The sequence below is a fragment of the Drosophila mauritiana genome, chromosome 2L, assembly GCF_004382145.1.
Source record: "Drosophila mauritiana strain mau12 chromosome 2L, ASM438214v1, whole genome shotgun sequence".
Classification (NCBI taxonomy): Eukaryota; Metazoa; Arthropoda; class Insecta; order Diptera; family Drosophilidae; genus Drosophila; species Drosophila mauritiana.
Genome location: NC_046667.1, coordinates 11,897,134 through 11,915,585, shown reverse-complemented (window position 1 = coordinate 11,915,585; position 18,452 = coordinate 11,897,134). Strand labels below are relative to the sequence as shown.

General features: G+C 39.2%; 4 protein-coding genes across 4 annotated transcripts; 2 read left to right on the top strand and 2 right to left on the bottom strand.

Annotated features, from left to right (window-relative positions):
* The first annotated feature begins 9,360 nt into the window (after positions 1-9,360).
* On the top strand, positions 9,361-11,571 carry LOC117150726. The gene is made up of 3 exons (XM_033317748.1): positions 9,361-9,511; positions 10,076-10,246; positions 11,247-11,571. Exons 1-3 carry the CDS (start codon positions 9,457-9,459, stop codon positions 11,450-11,452), a joined length of 432 nt encoding a protein of 143 aa, XP_033173639.1. The 5' UTR covers positions 9,361-9,456; the 3' UTR covers positions 11,453-11,571.
* A 1,356-nt stretch (positions 11,572-12,927) lies between these two features.
* On the bottom strand, positions 12,928-14,039 carry LOC117150451. The gene is made up of 2 exons (XM_033317338.1): positions 13,883-14,039; positions 12,928-13,809 (listed from the first exon to the last, which is right to left on the bottom strand). Exons 1-2 carry the CDS (start codon positions 13,941-13,943, stop codon positions 13,415-13,417), a joined length of 456 nt encoding a protein of 151 aa, XP_033173229.1. The 5' UTR covers positions 13,944-14,039; the 3' UTR covers positions 12,928-13,414.
* A 304-nt stretch (positions 14,040-14,343) lies between these two features.
* LOC117144139 lies at positions 14,344-15,910 on the top strand. The gene is made up of 3 exons (XM_033309169.1): positions 14,344-14,490; positions 14,611-14,796; positions 15,143-15,910. The coding sequence occupies exons 1-3, from the start codon at positions 14,439-14,441 to the stop codon at positions 15,367-15,369; spliced, it is 465 nt and encodes a 154-aa protein (XP_033165060.1). The 5' UTR covers positions 14,344-14,438; the 3' UTR covers positions 15,370-15,910.
* LOC117144148 lies at positions 15,866-16,473 on the bottom strand. The gene is made up of 2 exons (XM_033309181.1): positions 16,217-16,473; positions 15,866-16,159 (listed from the first exon to the last, which is right to left on the bottom strand). The coding sequence occupies exons 1-2, from the start codon at positions 16,457-16,459 to the stop codon at positions 15,920-15,922; spliced, it is 483 nt and encodes a 160-aa protein (XP_033165072.1). The 5' UTR covers positions 16,460-16,473; the 3' UTR covers positions 15,866-15,919.
* Positions 16,474-18,452: the final 1,979 nt, after the last annotated feature.

The window sequence follows — 18,452 nt, the reverse complement described above, 5'->3', positions numbered from 1 at the left end:
CGAGCCCGAAAAGCAAAGGCACGTTGGAGGGGGAATCGTCATCAGTTGGAGATTTGATTGCATTTGCTCGCTCAGCCGCTTCCTTCAGGAAAAAAAAAGGATATCATATTCGCACTGCTCTCCCCCGAGGCACTCAAATTTTACGACACTAAATTTAGTACTGCATACTAAAAACGATAATAAATGCCTCTGGATGTGCAAGATTTTTTTCCGCTTCTCCTGGCGAATTGTTAAATTATTTGTTGATTATGAATATGTAAGCAGGTCAGGGCGTGTCGAAGGGCATTTAAGCGGTAGTGAGCAGGGAAATTTATTGCAATATTAATGTTCATTAGGCAGTTGCGTTCGGTTGTGAAATTTTATTTAAAGTACTCGGCTTGCATAAATCATGAATTGCATTTAGGGAACGAGAAGCCATTTATTTTATGTGCAATGGAGAAAATCAAATCTAAGGAGGGTTTTTTTTGGAAAATTCATATAGGTATTTGTAATTTTATTATCATGTACATATGCATATTTCGGTTTAATCTAGAGAATCTGGCTAATTGAAACCAAGCTGCAATTGAGATACATCCATTTAATCACAATATCCTCAGCTCATTGAACTGTTTCACATTTTGCCAATCAAGTACGGTATACAATAGCAGATTTGGCTCAGTAACTGACCTCATTCGATATATTTATTTGCACCTCGATTTCGATGTTTCTGTGTGGCAAACACATTGTGTTTGGCTCACGCGATGCAGCCGAAACAAATTGGTTTCATTAACTTTTACTATAGCATTTTGGCCCGCTTGATGGCAATAAATTGTTATCTACTCCACATGATGTTCCCTGTTGCTCTGATGCTCCTGCCACCTTTGGAAGCCCTGATAGTGCTGCTAGCTGTTAGCTACTTCAGGCTAAATGCCAATACATATTCATTTTGTTGCAAAATTTTCGCACATATGCAGTTGTCCTGCGGAGTGAGAGAGAGACCATGCGAGAGCGAGTGAGTGAGGAACAGTGTGTTACGGTTTGAAAATTGTGTGGGGAATCAGTTTTACAAAATTGAATTTATTTCGCCTGCGTTGCAGCAGCACCAGCATAGGGGACCTGCACTGAGAAAAATACTACACAAGTTTTTAAAACCTATTAGCAAATGCTTTTGACAAGCAAGGAAAAGGTCAGATCGTATATTTTCATTTGTAACCAGGAAAATGTCTAAAAATGTTGACATCGTTTTATTTAATATGCGAATCTGCTTATTTTGAAGATATATTCTTTTAGGAATTGTATGACAGCATTTTCTCTCGGTGTATGCCAGAGGGAGGACCCACTCGATGAGTTTGTTGGTGTGTGGTGCTATAAGTATCAATAAGTCCAACGGCAACATCAGCTGGCGTGTAACTAAGAAGGATAAGTGCTCTGCTCCACTATGTTTCACTCTACCCATGCCAACCCGTGCCAAATTTTCATTATTATTTTTACCGGAGCCTTTATCTATCTATCTATGCATCCATCTAGCTGGCCATCTCTTTTCCATCCCGTGGCTCTATAACAATTGTTTAGTGGCGCTGCAATTTATTGCTCTGTTTGTGCGCCACCAATGGGGCTATAAATTGAATCGTGTTCCCTGACCGGAGGCCAGAGCATAATGTGGCGAATAATTGTAAGAATTAGAAAGTCCTTAAATATGCAGCTGTTGAAAAGTATCAACTAATTTGTAAAGCTTTCATTTCGCATAAAAATAAACTTAAACTATGAACGAAATTAAATTGAGTGTGCTAGAACTCAGCACAACAACTAGTTTCTTATGTGCCAAAAACAATGAAGTGTTCAAAGAGATCAAAAAAGAATTTATCCAAACCAGAAAAAGAACTTCGCCCACAAGCAACATATGAGCCACAAGGATACCGAGGAGTTACGAACACACGAAGTCTATAAACAATTGCGAAAGTTGTTCCAGCCGCAGCCACGAAAATACCAGCAGCAACAGGAAAGGAGACACAGAAATCCTTAAATGCCCAAAGTGTAGTAAATATCTGGAGGGATGAGGATGAGCGGCAAGCTTAAGGAGCAGCACAAAAGCCACAGACAGGAAGTGAACTCACAACGAGTCTGTGTTCCTGCCAATGAATTGCAAATTTCATAGAAATTGTTTTCGAGCGTTCAACATGGCGTATGCGTAACGCATTCACAGTCTCAGCGTTTTCCAACTCCTTCGACCCTTTAAATGCCGTTTTAGACACACAATTCTGATTTCATTGAGTCGACATAAAAACAGGAATATAAGAATGGAGCATCGAACGCAGACGTCAACCGAAACGACGTCACTTTTATTGGTTTGTTTATTTGTAGCGCAAATTTTTATGATTTTTCCTCACTTGTTCGTAGCTGCTAAACTGATTTCCATGGGGAAATCATAAGGATACGCTCGGCAAGTTTCTTGTTCAGCTAGATATTTTTTTGTTTTCTGTGCCTTCCAATCGGCTCGTTGCCTTTTCGAGCAGCTTGATTTGCTTTAGTTTATTGAGCTTTTTCATCGCAGTTTAAGGCAGTTGTGAATGAAAAGGATTTTTGTTTGGGGGCAAATTAGGTATATACTTTAAGAAAATGTATTTTTGTGCTTGCAACAAAATTTGATACTTCCAAGAACAAAATTTTACTTAAAATTCTTAAACTTCATTCATTTGAGAACGTCCCACATCAACTGAAGCTTCAAAAATACGAAATCAACTTTAATTAGCTTCTGAAATAGCAGGGCGGAAATGCATGTAAGCGCACAAGTAAAATGGACTTTTAAATCAACCTCACAGGACTTTGATCCCTCATTCCTGATGCCGGATAATTGCAACTTAGCCACGCCCAGTTGGTTAAGCAGAACGCCCAACTCAGCCGAGCCAAACACTATTAAGGAACACATGCCGGAGGTAGACGGCTCTCCCAAATGAAATGTAAAGAAAATGTTATTTATGGCCAATTTCACGAGTGTCTGATGCTGTTCCTCCTGCGGAAAGTGCAGCTACTCCTGTTGCTCATATTGCCCATGTTGCCCATGTCCTGGCAGCTGCAGCGGATAGCTCTTGGCCAGAAAGGGAGCGCAGGCATCGCATCTCCCTCCGGATCACCACGAAGGATTCGCCCAGAATGCGTGCGTATTTGAAGGCTCCACATCGACGAGGAATGCAATCTGTAATGCAAAAGGCGAATCAAACGTATTTTGCTGAGCCAGCGCCAGCAACAGTGCTTACCGTTTAGCTTTTTTCAAGCCAATTCGAAATATTTTCTTAATTTCTAGTATTTACAAAAAAAAAGGGTTTCTTCAGAAATAGTATAAATAAAGGAAGTTAATGTACATAAACATATATCATTTTAATATATTGTTTAAAATGAAAACTTTAGCTTAACATTGAATGACAATTGTCATTATTATGTTTAAAACAATTAATAATGAAATTAAATAGTTAATTTGGTAATTTCAGCTTTAATTTTCAATAAATAATCAAAGTCATCTCTAGCACTTAAAACGGCAGTCGTTAATAGACACATACACTTCAAGAAAAATAAATAAAATAAATTTAGTAACCGAACACCCCCCATTGAGTTGCTCGAATATCAGATACCCATTGCGGTTTGTGCTGTGGTGTATTTCTAAAACAAACTTGCACAGATACTTTTCAACGAATTTAATATATCTAGATAAAAGTTATTCTCAGTGCACACATGAACGCACATATGCAGTCACTATCTGTGGGTAGCTCCATATATCCCTTCATTTCTCCGATTCCTTCTCTCTGTCTGTCGGATTCTCTTGGTGCTTGGGAATCGAATGCAGGTTAAATGAAAATGTTATTTCATTTGGCCGCCACTTAGAGTGTCGGAAATTGAAATTTATATCCGTGTTTCTGGCCAGGATGCGGAGGACGACCCGACGGCGAAGGCGAAGCGGAAGAGAAGTAGCCCATTGAGGAGCGAATTCATTCGATTGTGGTTTATTGCCCCGATTGCTCAGCTGCTACCAAACTCAGACTGCCAATGTACGCCCCGCCCCCCTTTGGCTTTGAAAATTTACAATTGTTGCCACGCCCCCATTTTGGGTGCTCGGACGCCCCGTATTTTGAGGGTAATGCTCTGTGACATTTTTAGACGATACATTAATAACGAATTTATTCCTCAACTTTGTTTTAATTTATGGCACTTTTGGTATCGTCACAGATGTGACTCGATGCTGAGGGGTTTCTATTGGCAAAGTAATAACCTAACATATATAATAGAAAAAGTAAAAGTAAAAGTGACTTAAAATACCAGAAGTATTTAAACTTTAAGTCCAGGTATAAATATTCATGAAATATTTCATAAATAAATATTTAAAGTCTCTCAAATCTTGAATATTCTGTAACTGTTTAGTTATATCTTGTGTGGCAAATCTCTGTTTACCTTCTATATCTAGATTTATGGTTATTTCCGTATTATGTGCATCATGTAAACACAATGGCCTGTTTCACCCTTTTGGGAAAAGGTCTCGAATCTGCCCGGCACTGCAGGATATAGATTCCATTATCTGTGCTGGAGCCTGTACAATTTAATTAACTTTCAGCAGATGTGTCTCCTATCAATTGGATTGCACACTGCTGTTGTTCTTCTCGGTTGATTGTTTTAGTTTAGTTGCGAGGGGAATGTCGATGTCAAATGCTGGCTAAATGCCCGTTCATTTTGTTATATTTACATGGACAGAGCATCGAGATTACCTTCAAATTAATTTGGGACAAAGAAAACAAATAGAGTGTGTTTGAGAATAGATTCGGCTTTATCCTGCGACTACTACGAATTACTACAAAATTAAACTTATATATATAGAAACCTTCAAGTGTTTGGAATTAAATTTCGTGAACAGATCTATTTGTTCTCCAGATTGCATCTCGCTTAAGCTCAATTCTATCAGAACTGCATTTTTGGTTTTAGCCAAGTGAGCTGCTGCTGCCAAAACAAAAGTGCACTATCGTTTTGCTGCCCAAAAGTCCATAAACACGTGCCACTTTGGAGACATCTTCTCTGGCATTTTAGCCCCCGTCCAGATCCAGTATTCCTCACCCCATTCCCCAGAGCCACTGCTTTTATGCCCACGTGCCAAGCGACGTGTTGCAAATTATTTCGACATCTGATTTTAAGCGGAAAACAAGAGATAGAAAACCTAAAGGGGGGCGAGTGGAGCGGGCGGTCCAAGGGATTTTCTCGTTCACTCTCTCTTTGGGTCTCTAAGCGCAAAATTACTGGCTAAAAAGGACAACAGGCGCAGGAGTCGGCGAAATGGACAGAGGGATAGGACTCCCAGTCGCCATTCTCCAGGCTCGATTCGGCTATGGCTGAGCTTTTTGGGGGGTCACTTATGGCCTTCCTGTGTAAACTTTTGAGTGCATTTTTCGTTGCAGTCCAAACAAAAGACCGGAGAGCAGCGATGGACTGGGATGCCCGGCAAACGGGCACATTATGGAACGTTAGTCCAGCTGCACTGGCAGAAATTCTCAGCAAGAAGTCAACAAAGGTTAACATTGGGATTATTACAGATATATGATAGCATTTATTATGATTTTATGAGCTATTTGGATGGTTAAGTAGCCAGCTTAGTCTAGTTTCTGTATATTTACTAACAAGTAAGAGGTTTGTGATTCTTTCAGTGCTGCCAAAAGTTGAGTCTTCATGCCTGAGTAGTAGTAGTAGTACAAGGGGCAGGGGCCAAGGAGTGGCGCCAAAAGAGGCGGACTGGCACTGGCGAGGCTCCATCAGAAAGTGGTGCAGTTGGTGACATTTGCATGAACATAAAAAGCTCATGCACAGCAATTTGCGACTTTGCCAGTGACATTAAACGTGGACAGCAGCAGCAGCAGCAGCAGTTCAGCAGCTCCAAGTTTGGGGGCATCTGGAATGGAATGAGTATGGGTGCTTCGGATGGAGCGGTGCATAAATGCGAATTGGTCAGGGGCTCATTTCGTAAAGGAACAGTGGCAGCTGCAAGGGGGTCTAGGAACATATGCAGTAAACCATACTATAATAAACAATATCACACTTAATAAAAACTAACTAACTGATTACTTAGGAAAGGAATCTGTATCTGAATTGATCACCTATTATGATATTAGTATAATATAATTTTAATTCATTGCTCAAAGAACATGTTGTGCTCTTCTTAAATGTATCTATTAAATTTTTCTATTTTCCTTCCTGATAACAGGCACACATCTACGCATCTGGCAATGGGGTGACTCCCCCACATTGCATACGAGAATGGACACTGAGGTGGGGGATTGGGACTGGGCAGACAACACTTTGCACACTTCATTAGATCGCAAGTGAAAGATAATGGAAGGCGACCGAAACAATGCCCCGAAAAATGATGTGTTAACTGCAGCGTTAAAAATCTAGAAAAATAAGCAAAGGAGGAGCGAACGTTAACCTTAAACAGCCCCTGGGGGTGAAATTGAGTACAGTGCGGGTGGGAGCGTGGATTTCTTTGCCCGTACGCCTCTATCGCTATTCTGCTGATGTTGCGTAAAATGTGCAATTTATGCCGCCCCCAAAGTGTTGAATTTTAAATTTCCCTCCATTTGCGAGGCGGTGGAAAGGACCTTCAAGTTCAGGCAACAATGGCCAGACATTGATTTCTTATCGTTGGCCTGGATGCCTCTAAGCTCTCGGATACTACACACATCCTGCAAAGTCATTTTGATTTATTGGCAATGATTTTCCAAGTTATTGAACAGATTAGATGGGCGTGTCTTAGTTTCCCTGCAAAGTGCCAAACAATTTGTTTATGTTTTTTGGTAATGGACTTTGCTTCCTCGATCCTTCTTCCCCGCCATTAAGTGCAGGAAAGTCAGTCCTGAGACGAAATTGAACATTCTCAGCTCGTTTCTGGTAGAGCAAGTTTTCCAAATGAAATGACAATTGGCCAGACCAGAGCGGAGAACGGAGAAATTGGGAAGACGAAATGGATCCCCCTGCACCGAGCTTATTAAAATTGTGCACAGCAAGTCGAATTTCCTTAAACGGATTTTCTCCAATTTGTTGCCGTCCGTGTGCAGCGGAAAGCAGATTGAATATAATAAGTATGAAATAGCTATAAATATCATATTGCCAAATGGTCAGCAACAGGCAACTGGACACCAGATACAACCTGGAGCAACTGGTCCCCATGGGGCAGTAGAAATGTGAAACGAAAAAGGGGTGAGACCATCAACCACAGCACGATGATAATGTTGATAACAACCAATAACGCCGCAGACAAGCGGAAAAAGTTAGCAGACATAGCCGACACTTCATTGCTCTGCAATTAAAGTTCATTAAAAGTATTGAACAGAAGGATTACAGCAAGGTACTTACTGTTTTTATTTTAACTTGAGAATATAGCCTCTTTTAAATAAAGATAATATTTAAAAAGGGTATCCGAGGTATGCCTCGTTGTGCCATTCACTTTTAGCCAAGCTTTTCCCCAATATATAATTGAATTCTAAACCAACGCAAACATCTCCAGAGAAATAAGTCGACAAAGAATGCAACTGCAGCTTCCAGGGCCCCATCCTCATCTAAAATATAATAGAAAAAATTCTATGCTCCTCTATGCGGTGGCGTAAAAAAAAAGATAAAAGAAATTCAATCAGAATTTTCTGTTGCAGCTGACCACCGCCACAAAGGAAAGCCGAGCGAAGTGAGATGGAGATGTGGCAAAAATGGGAAAAGCAAATCCGCTTAAGATATTGTATAAATCATGAGCCACAACATTCGGCTCCCTGCTCCACCGCCTACCTCAACCCTTTTCAACATTTGCAATTAGGTGGCAAATTGGCGGCATGACAATGCAATCGAATGCAAAATATTTGAACAATGAACTGCGAAAACTCGCCGAGAGGCCGGAAATTGAAAATGTCCTATGTCGACCCCCCAAATCTGAACCCGTAATCATTCGGGTTTGTCATTATGTTGCTGTTACATTGATCCAATGTCTATCGCTAATTATCCAAAACCATAAAGAGTTGAAAATATATTTAGAAATTTGATGACTGAAATACAATTCATATAATGTATTTTTTTATATAATTAAAGTTTTTATTAATCATTGAATAAAACGTTGAATTAATGTAAGATGTGAATACTTGTAACACATTTTTAATAAGTATCTACATGCATACATTGAAATTAAAAAATTATCCAAAATTATTACTATTATTTTCAAAAATCATTTAAGTACAAGTCAAGTTTATTGAGTGAAGCTCTGTGAGTTGATCTATGTAAATATTTGATATTCCACGCTAATTAACATACTCATTGAGTAAAAATTTTGTTTTGTTTTCGCGGCGCAATTGAAACAAGTTTCGCCAACAACAACTGATTTTGCACTCAACTAAAAATTTGCTCAAAAAGCTTGAAGACGTGAAAAGTTAATTTTCCATGAAGAGCTTCTTTAATGCGACAATTTTCTAGGGGAAAGCCAGCTTACGAAGTAAAATGAAGCTGAAAAGATTTATAGATATGTATGTACGTATTTTGGAATTGCAATTTAGTGACTTCCATACACATACTCCTGCTTTTTCTTCTCGAATAGGATTTGTTGCTCCCCAGACGGCTGGTCTTATCGCAGAATTTTCCTCTTAGTCCAAAATTGTCATGGTAACAGACAAAGGAGGCAGATTCAATGAGTCGATTGCTCAAATAACATGCAACAAAATGAGCAATCAGTACCCAAAAAAAAAGGAAAGGAAGAGGCTACACGTAAAATTGCAAGGTCCTTTTTTCCTTTAGCTGTTCGAAAATTATACGTAAAGGATTAAACGAGCTGCTTAAGTTCATTGAACGGAGGAAAAGTTCTCTTTTCTTAAACTTTTTACACGCAATTGTGTTTATAGTAGCTGCTACTTATCCAAAGAGCTAGTCAAGCTATAGATTTAATAATACAGTTTTAAAATTACATTACTAAAGTGAGAAACTCGCTTTAAATTTGAAGTCATTCTGCCGATCACCTTTCCAATAAAAGTTCGATAGCCCAAATCAGAAAACTGTGTCACTTTGCAATTTAATTCCATTATCCGCGATAAGTTTAATTGAGGAAAAGTCCCACAGTTCAACCGCAGTCAATTCACACCGCTAACAGTAGTAGTATAAGATACTTATACGAACGCCTACGAAGCTGCTGATCAAAACAAAATAGTTTTATTTTTTAGTGACCCCAATGCGTGGATCGTCAAATTGACATAACAAACACATAACTCGTTCCGAGTTTCACTCAACTAATGCCAGTTTCTTGAGTGAATGAGCAGAGCTTTTCACGCCGATCGCACTCGAAAACAAGTTGCGAATGTGGAGCGTGCTGAAAACAAACCCGAAACTAATTTCAGTTGTTCAGCGTCTGCCAAACGGTTCAAACCGAAAACGATTTGAATACATTTTCCAAAATATTAAAAGTTTGTTCGAAACCCACCAAATATGCTGAAACAAGTGATTTTCGTGCTCTTCGTCGCCGTGTGCACATTGCACAGTGGTAAGTGACTTTTCTTTTAGTTGACTTTTCACCGGAAAGTAATAACCAGTTTTGAGTGAAAACTTAGGGTGTGTTAGAAAACCAATTACAATTATAATAAGATTGCTCTACAATTTAAATCTAGGTAAATTCATATACGAATACGAATGAAATTGAAATAGACACAAAAAACTGGAACAAAATGATTCGCATTAAGTCATCACGTTCGCCAAAAAAAGTATTTGAATACCACCCACAATTCTTTCAAATACCGAAGCACACGAAAATGTTAGGTAAATAAATCAAATACAGAAATATTCACGTATTTTTCCGTACGTTTTGGAATCGTATATAGAAATGACTTCATAGTCGTTAAATGACAGATGTCTTGAGAAGTAAACGCGCTTAAAGTTATTGTTTATTCCGGCTGAGGGCGTTACATAAGGCGATCGAGTGAGATTTGCAAGCGAAATGGAGATCTCAAACTGGTTACAAGCCAAAACAAACACATTCAAATGGGCGACCTTGACCAAGCCATTGAATATTAATTGATACTAATTAATCTGTCTTATCTGCCTACTTTAGCCTCGGCCATCAAGTGCTATCAGTGCAAATCCCTTACGGATCCCAACTGCGCCAAGGACAAGATCGATTCCGCCTCCAACATCCGCGCCGTGGATTGTGACAGTGTGCCCAAGCCGAACACCATGGAACAACTGCAGCCAGTGACCAGGTGCAACAAGGTGGTCACCAGCGGTGAGTGAAATCCCACGAAAATCACCGTTTGCATACCAATTTTACTACTAGAGGCGCACGCACCTTGAACGCAATCAAATAAATTAATAAGTCATGATGTCACCCGAACAAAGTAGTCAAGATCTGGAGGGTACGAGTTCCAATTAACATATGGCAAACAAAAAACAAAGTAAAACACAATCGTATGCAAAGTAGGTACAGTGCGTTTCGAAGTCGTAAGATCATAGGGCTTAAACACTGTACAAGAAATCATAATAACTCACTAAACAGGAAGTATTAGCAGTCAAAAATAAGAATCAAACTAAGTTGTTCGTACTTAGGAACTAAATATAAAAATATTTAAGATAAAGACGGAATTAGTCAGAAAATAAACTTAATAAAAATTAAAGTGCTAAGCAAATTAGCAAGCCAGTTTGAACTAATTTTAGATAGAGCATGTGACTCATTGGAAGTAAACAATGTTGTTTATCTCACAATTTTTACAGCGTTATAACTGAAGTTTAATTGTTAGGAATAGTGTTAAATTCACCATAGGCGGCGTCTTGTAAAAGATCTCAATTTAAATATTTTTGTTTGTTCAACTGCAGTTGATTACCGGCTTTTTCGCAATGCTAGTAAATGGTATATATTGCACATAAGTCACATGCATTATTGATTATAGTAGTACTTATGCTAAAATAAATAGCTTTCTTGTCTGAAAATATTAATTCAACTAACTGAAATTCATGTTTTATACTTCATTTAGCATATATAATTAGTTTGCCTTTAGGAAAATTACGTTATTTTCCGTGGAAAACTCTTCACATATACAAAACATCGTGAGGATGTTCGATGTTTTGGATAATAAAGTTTAAGATATATAATTTCCCCCTACGATTTAGTCTAAAACCATCAATATGACTTATGACAAACCTTAGTTCTATGCATTCATGATTTTCTTAACATGAAGCCATCCATTTTGGATGACTATTAATGGGTATTAATGACTTGTGATCTACAGACCGCGCCGGAACGATTGTCTCTCGCGACTGCCACTTCGAGTCCATCGGGCAGAAGGACAACGAATGCACGGTGACCCACAGCCGGCAGGTGGAGAGCTGCTACACCTGCAAGGGCGATCTGTGCAACGCATCCGGAGCAGGTCGCTTCCTGGCGGTCAGTGCAACGGCTCTCCTGGCGATCCTCGCCCTCCACTTGAGCCTGTGATGCCGCTCCAAATCCCGTCCAGAAATGCATTAAATAAGTGTAAAAAAAACATACCTGTACAAAGGAGAAATGTTAATGTTAACTACAATATTGATCAAAATAAAGTAAACCAAACTAAAGTGGACTCTTTTAACTAAATGGGTATATGTTCTAGTTAATTTGTTTACCTGCGGTAGTCAGTGAGCTCCAGTTGCAATTGATAAAAGTTTAGCAATAAGTAGTCGGAAAAATCGTCGTCATGAATGCAACCAAACTCAAAGCGAAAGACCGAAGCCATTAGTAAATAATGTGTGTTTAGTTAAATAAAACGTTTACTCGACACAATAACAATAAGAAAACGGTGGACAAAGTGGACGAAAGGAAAAAAAAAATGGCGAACAACGGGATTTGCAGATTTTGCAATCGGCGAATTATGAAAAAACACAATTACGATCGAAACAAAACGACCACACACAATTCTTGAATCTCAAGCACTTCTTTATCCACAACACTTAACCTTGCTGTTATTTAAAAACACAATTAACACATTAAAAAATGCAGAAACCGCACAATACGAACCAAAACGAAAGGAGATAGGAATTAGAGATGGCAGATTATGTCTAACGGAGGGGGCTTTTATCGATAATGCAGCCCAGTGCGCTGTGTTTACATAATAAGAACATAGAACAAACATGTGCAAAATGAGAAACATAGAATTTATAATAGTTTCTTATAAAACTCAGTTTTTGTTTACAAATTCCAATAAATATATATGTAAGATATGTAAGACACTCAAAATCTTCATGAAGATTATAGAGATCTGCGTTTTTAAATCAAATTATTACAAATTTCCAAAAGTTTCCCATGTTCCCTTTTTTTATATTTCCCATTCGGTCCTAATTTGAGAAAAATGTACAATAGGTTAAAGGTTATACCTTGAATAGAATTTTTTTAACCGTTTCAACCGGATGAAATATAAATCAAGGGCTGCAATCGGAAATTTATTCTGCAAATTCAATTTATTCAAGGCAACATATATGTTTTTCTTTTGGATTTAAGTTAAAAGCTGGCTTTTTCAGATGAACAGCACTCCTGCTCATGCAAGTTGGGAAGACCTCCGGAAGAGCCGTGCCGTAAAACGCCGATTCCAATCTGATTTCGCACCATTGGAGGAGTCGGCTGGACCAGCCCACAAACGTATTATGTACGAAGATAGCTTCAGTGCTGGCGAATATGTCCAAGACAATCAAAGCAATAAGTGCGAGACTCAAAATGTGATTCCGGAAGGCTCCTCTTCAAAAGAGTTTCCAACTATGGAGCCCCATTGCCCAACTTTTCCAAATAGAATCGTTACAAGAAGGCTTACTCATTAAAACAGCATCAAAGGTCTGGAGAGAGATTGTAGATCCGAATTTATAGGTGGATTTTCCCAAATATTGTATATATATGAGCTATTCTCATCCGCAGTCTGAATACACAATAACAATGGTCGTGTGGTGTATAACCGTTTATTTAATTGTTCAAAAATGTTCTATTTGACGTCGCATTACAATAAAAACTTGTAAGCCTTTTGGCGACTAACACTAGGCGATTTTCCGCAAAAACATTACAAAATACATGGATACATGGACAGTATTACAAGATTCAGTTTACGAGATGGAATGTCATAGGCGTAAGATATATTTTGGACGGAAATAGTATTCCAGGCTTAAGTTACAATTCGAGTCGTTTGCAGAAAGGCACTTGATTACACATCGTTCATTTACCACAAGACTGTCCGCGCGTCAAGTAAGTTACTGCTAATTAAGGTAATTTACAAATTTTAAGAATATTTGCTACATATCTCGGTTGCAATTATACAATTCTTCAGTTTATATCTACGTTGAACACACAAGCCAACATGCTAATAGAGTTTATACTTTTTGGTCAGCCTTGTGGCAAATGGGTCGTGGCATTGGCTACAGCTGGAGCGGGTGGATCCACCTATTGCCGCAGGAGATGAGCCACAATCACCGAGAGCAGGGTGCCAGTGAGGACGCCCATCAGTCCTAGCCGATGGATGCCCGCCGAGTTGCAGCCGTCCTTGCTGTTGCACGTGCAGAACTCCATGAAGATGTTGTAGCTGCCAGTGCGCATCAGGCAGAAGCGTTCGTCGCCCTCGATGCCCGGCTCGCCCATGTAGGCGCAGCTGCGGAAGTAGCGCCATTCGCCGTGCACCTTCTGCCGGATCTTGCGACACATCGTCGGCCGCACGCCCTTCAGATGCTCCAGCTCCGGCGCCTGTTGGCAGTCGGTGATGGCCAGCGTGCTGTTGTCAAAAGGATCCCCGCATTTGGGATCGTTATCGCTGCGACAGTCCCAACATTTGATCGCCTGGCCTGGAAAGAGGAGTTATGCGGGTTGCTTTTTATTGTCGGTTGCGCAGGCGCAGTTTTGGCATCACGAACTTACCCAATTGTAGCAGGCAGCAGAGCACAATGGCGAATAAGACACATTTCTCCAGTGTTTTCATCGTTATATTTATGTTTTTCTTCGCGTTTCAATTGGATTCAATTTTTTTGGGCGTGTAAATAGTAGTGTGACCGTGTGCGCAGCGTTCGAGGAATCTCCAAAATATGCGTTATCCGAGACACAAGCCAGTGAATAGAACGAAACCATGTGGCAATATTGTTCGTTAAGGAAAACACCGTTGGGAATTTAAAAAATAACCCTTTTTTTTAGAAAAATAAAAAGAAAAATAACTGTTTCAGAACAATAATTTTAATTCTGTCTTAATAGTACCCCCCTTAAATTGTTAGGTCATGCACTTAATAGATACATTTATTGGGCATAGAACATAGTACATGTTCTGTAACAAGAGCCATAAGCTCGTGTTGGTATTTTCATAGCTTGGTATTTTATAGCGATCTACCATATGGTCACACAGTAGCTCGCGTTATTTATTTTCTTGGTTTAATATTATTTTATTTAAGTTAAACGAAGCGCACAAAACAGTTTTAAGTAAAAGATGAATGTCATGATCCGTTGCACGTTCCTGCTGCTCACCATGGCCATATGTGGTAGGTCATAGGAATCCCAAATCGTACGAATCCCAATAAGCCAACTTTTAATCTCGGCTTTTGGGTGTGGCTTTGGCAATTGTTTTTGAGTAATTTCAACTAATTGTTGACTTCTTACAGGCAGCTGGGCCATTCGCTGCTACCAGTGCTCCTCCGACCAGGATCGCAAGGGACACGACAGCTGTGGCGCCTACAAGAGATTCAACCGCACCGAGCACATTTCCATTGAGTGCAACAGCGACGAGAGTCACATGCCAGGATCCTTCTGCATGAAGGTGGTGCAGCAGGGACCACGAGGATTCATCTGTGAGTAGAAGGAGCGAGCGCCCCAAAGGGACTATCTGACTATCTAGTCAACTGCACAACAAGTATTGTATTTCCCTAGGGAACTTGTGATCAGTCCACTTGTGTGGTTACCATGATCCTGAATAGGATGAACCTAGTAGCTTTATAGTTCTTGTATGTTATTCCAGTATAGGCTTACTCTTGCTTTATCCAGCATGAAGTATATATCTGATAGTTTGGGTTGCTATTAGTGATTTCTTTGTAATTTTATCTTGATTGTGATTATTATGATACCATAAGTATCTAATGCATTATTTCTCTTTGCAAATATGTGTGTACAAATTAATAATTACATTATATTTTCCAGGGGATGGTCGTTGGCGCCAGGTGATCCGACGATGTGCATCCGTTTCCGATACCGGAGTGGTTGGCGTCTGTAACTGGGGAGTCTACGAAAACGGAGTGTACTGGGAGGAGTGCTACTGCTCCAGCGACAGTTGCAATGGCTCCAGCTTAGTTCAAATGCACGGATCCCTGCAGCTTCTGTTGGGTCTACTGTTGATTGGCGTTGCCTCCAGAATATTTAGAAGTTAATAGGAAAACCAGGCTTACCCTCACCACAAACACATAACAAAAAGTGCCTTTTCGCCACTCTACATGATATCTAAGATAAGATTGACTTTTGATATCAGAAACACATTCCGTCCACCTTTTTCCTGCCTATAATTAAGTCGAAAAGTTGAAAACATTTGAATCGTTTACGAACATTAGTTATCATTATTATCCAAACAGAGGCAGGTAAATTTACAAAGACCAAAACTAGCTAAAATATTTAAATGAAAAGTAAACGTCAAACAATTGTAAATTTCGTATGACGCTTGCTCGTTTTGTAAAATTAACTCAATGTACTTGCGTGTTCCAAAAGATTTTACTACATTCTTATCTCTTATAAATTTATAGGTAGTTTGATTTTTAAAAAATGACCATTCCGAAAATGCTAACGATTCCCATATTTATTAGTAGAACTTACCTGCCATATCCGATTAACCAGCACCATATCGAAAAACCAGTAAATTGTACACACAGAATCTCGAGTTAAGCATCTAATATGAAAATATATCCTATATTAAGAGTATTAAACAAGTCAATTTTCATTTATATTCAAAGCGCAGCCCACTTGCGTTTCCATCAGAGTTTTCAGACCATTTTCCGACCAACCAGCTTTTGGGTCCTTGACCACCGCTGAATAAACAACGGTGGAGCCATCTTCAAATGTTTTCATGGCGTAAAAGGACTTGCCCTCCTCCAACCAAACACGCTGCTCATCCTCGGAGTTGGCGGTCGATGAGGCAGACTTTGGGTCCTTGCCAAAGTTTGGTCCATACTGAAAAATTGAAACATTTACCAAATGATTGCTACTTAACTTTTAGATTTAATTAACCCATTTGCGATATAAATCCGTTGGCTGATTCTTGTACGACCATCTCAGGACTTTTAGATAGAACATCAGGAACTTATGCACGTTCTCTTTAATCCTGATCGACGACCCCTGGCGGAACTTGGCCAGATCTTCCAGAGTGCTTCGACATATCTCCCGATCTTTCGGTCTCCCGAGATTCTGGCATATGGCCAGCGCTACGCGACGCAGATTCTCGAACTCCTCGTCCAGCAGCTGCTGCTTCATAATTTTGGAGATTTGTATAAACTTAGAAAGTATATCCAAATCGGAGTTAAAATGACCGGGCGTGCTTGTAGTTTAAGGAAAATTAAGTAACACATATACTACAAAAACAGGAGAGAATGCTATAGTCGGGAAACTCGACTATCAGATACCAGTTACTCAGCTAGTGTGAATGCGAACGCGAAATTTCATCATTTTTCTGGGATATCGATGGATATTTGGGAATAAACTGAGAAAAAATTATGCCTTTTACATACTTTTCAACGAACCTAGTATACCCTTTTACTTTACGAATAACGGGTATAATAAATAGTGAAAATGTATTCAATAGTGAAATGTATCCATTTAGTAATTTTTAATATTTATATATACATTTTTAAAATAAAACGCACTTGCTTCATTTGTATAACATTTATTCTTGATGTTTTTGATTTTGCCATATTGTTTCCATTACAATATAATAATTTAACTTTAACTTACTCAATAAAAGTTGAATGTTTCGGATTCAGTTATGTTATATGTGTGTGTTTGTTTTATGTTTTTAAATACCTTTCATTATACGTATTGCCCAACTTTACGAAGAAGAATTGCGCGTCTGTTAACACTTTTTCAGCTTAAACTAGTACGCTAAAATGTCAATTTACTCATTTATAATATCAGTATATATGTTCATCTTGTACACTAAAATCGACTCTGTGCTAAGCCTATTTGTAGGTTTTATTTGTTAAAGATTATGACCATGAAAATCATGTAAATTTAACTACGAAGCAAATAATATTTGTCCTATGAATGGGTGCAACGAGAACAAGGAAAATACAATTCATTTTGCTAGGTGCATGAGTGCTAAATGAGATTTATTAATGCCAAGTCCCTAGGGGCTCCGATGGACTCTATGAGACCCATCAGACCAACTGGCTGCCTACTTTCTTCTATACAACATCCTTCTGTCGATCCGAACGAAGTGAGAAAAATTTGCTCAATGTTGATACTTTTCTGCTGTTTCAAAAACGATGGAGATCATGGATGATGGGATAATGATTGGGTGTATGGCTAAAAAGCGAAAATAAAAGGATACACATGAAGTCTGCGTTTATGCGGCTGGGAAGTTTGAGAGTATGGAAGGGTCTTAAAATTGAACAGAGGGGGAGAAAATGTTAGAATTGAGAATTAAGACAGGCTTTCGACAAATAAAATAGTTTTGTGAAAACATATTTGATAAATTTATGTATCATAATCATTTAAAATCATTGTTTCATTTGAGATAATAGATAATCAAATAAAATGTTAGTACATTCCATAAAAGTTCTAAGAAATTTTAAAAATGTATTTGGTGGGATATTTGCTAATATTTCTGGGTTTCTATAAATATTCGAAGCTTTATTTAAAATAGTTTAAGCAATGAAATGATGTTTGAATTGATTTGACTTACCGCATAAACGCCTTTAATATTTAAACAACTTTGACAGACACATACACACAAACATTATTTAAGACTATATTAAACATTAAGCGGCTTATTTTTCGCTAACTGTTTGTTGTAGCTCTAAGACTGTGTAAACATAATCACAAGTTAAGCAGATCGGGTTTGGAGATGGAAGCCATCAGACGACGATTGGGGTGCGACCATCCAGGGTCTTGCTATCCGTCAGATTCGATGACAGCGAACAGGATGTGTTGTTCTCATCCTCGAATAGCTGCAGATGGTGTGGCGGATTATGCAGCTGCACCTGCTCGGTGATTGTGATGGCATCACTGCCGGACAGCAACGGTGACTCCAAATTCTGGGGCACCAGGAGCACACCACTAGGATGAGCCGGAGACGGAGTGTGGATGGCGTACAGGGAACTGCTGGCCGTGGAACTGTCGCTGGAGATTGGAAGCAGAAGCTCCACACACACCGGCGGTGGCGATGGACTGTTCACCTGGGTAACCATCGTCTCCTCTTCGCTGCTGGTCAGATCGTTCATCTGGGCCACCGTTTGATGAATCCTCACGT

Coding starts and splice junctions, on each gene's coding strand:
- LOC117144139 (XM_033309169.1), top strand. CDS start 14,439: ATGAATGTCATGATCCGTTGCACGTTCCTGCTGCTCACCATGGCCATA. Junction 14,491..14,610: donor GCTCACCATGGCCATATGTG/GTAGGTCATAGG, acceptor GACTTCTTACAG/GCAGCTGGGCCATTCGCTGC. Junction 14,797..15,142: donor GGGACCACGAGGATTCATCT/GTGAGTAGAAGG, acceptor TATATTTTCCAG/GGGATGGTCGTTGGCGCCAG.
- LOC117150726 (XM_033317748.1), top strand. CDS start 9,457: ATGCTGAAACAAGTGATTTTCGTGCTCTTCGTCGCCGTGTGCACATTG. Junction 9,512..10,075: donor CGTGTGCACATTGCACAGTG/GTAAGTGACTTT, acceptor TGCCTACTTTAG/CCTCGGCCATCAAGTGCTAT. Junction 10,247..11,246: donor CAACAAGGTGGTCACCAGCG/GTGAGTGAAATC, acceptor TGTGATCTACAG/ACCGCGCCGGAACGATTGTC.
- LOC117144148 (XM_033309181.1), bottom strand. CDS start 16,459: ATGAAGCAGCAGCTGCTGGACGAGGAGTTCGAGAATCTGCGTCGCGTA. Junction 16,160..16,216: donor CGGATTTATATCGCAAATGG/GTTAATTAAATC, acceptor TCAATTTTTCAG/TATGGACCAAACTTTGGCAA.
- LOC117150451 (XM_033317338.1), bottom strand. CDS start 13,943: ATGAAAACACTGGAGAAATGTGTCTTATTCGCCATTGTGCTCTGCTGC. Junction 13,810..13,882: donor CTGCTGCCTGCTACAATTGG/GTAAGTTCGTGA, acceptor TCCTCTTTCCAG/GCCAGGCGATCAAATGTTGG.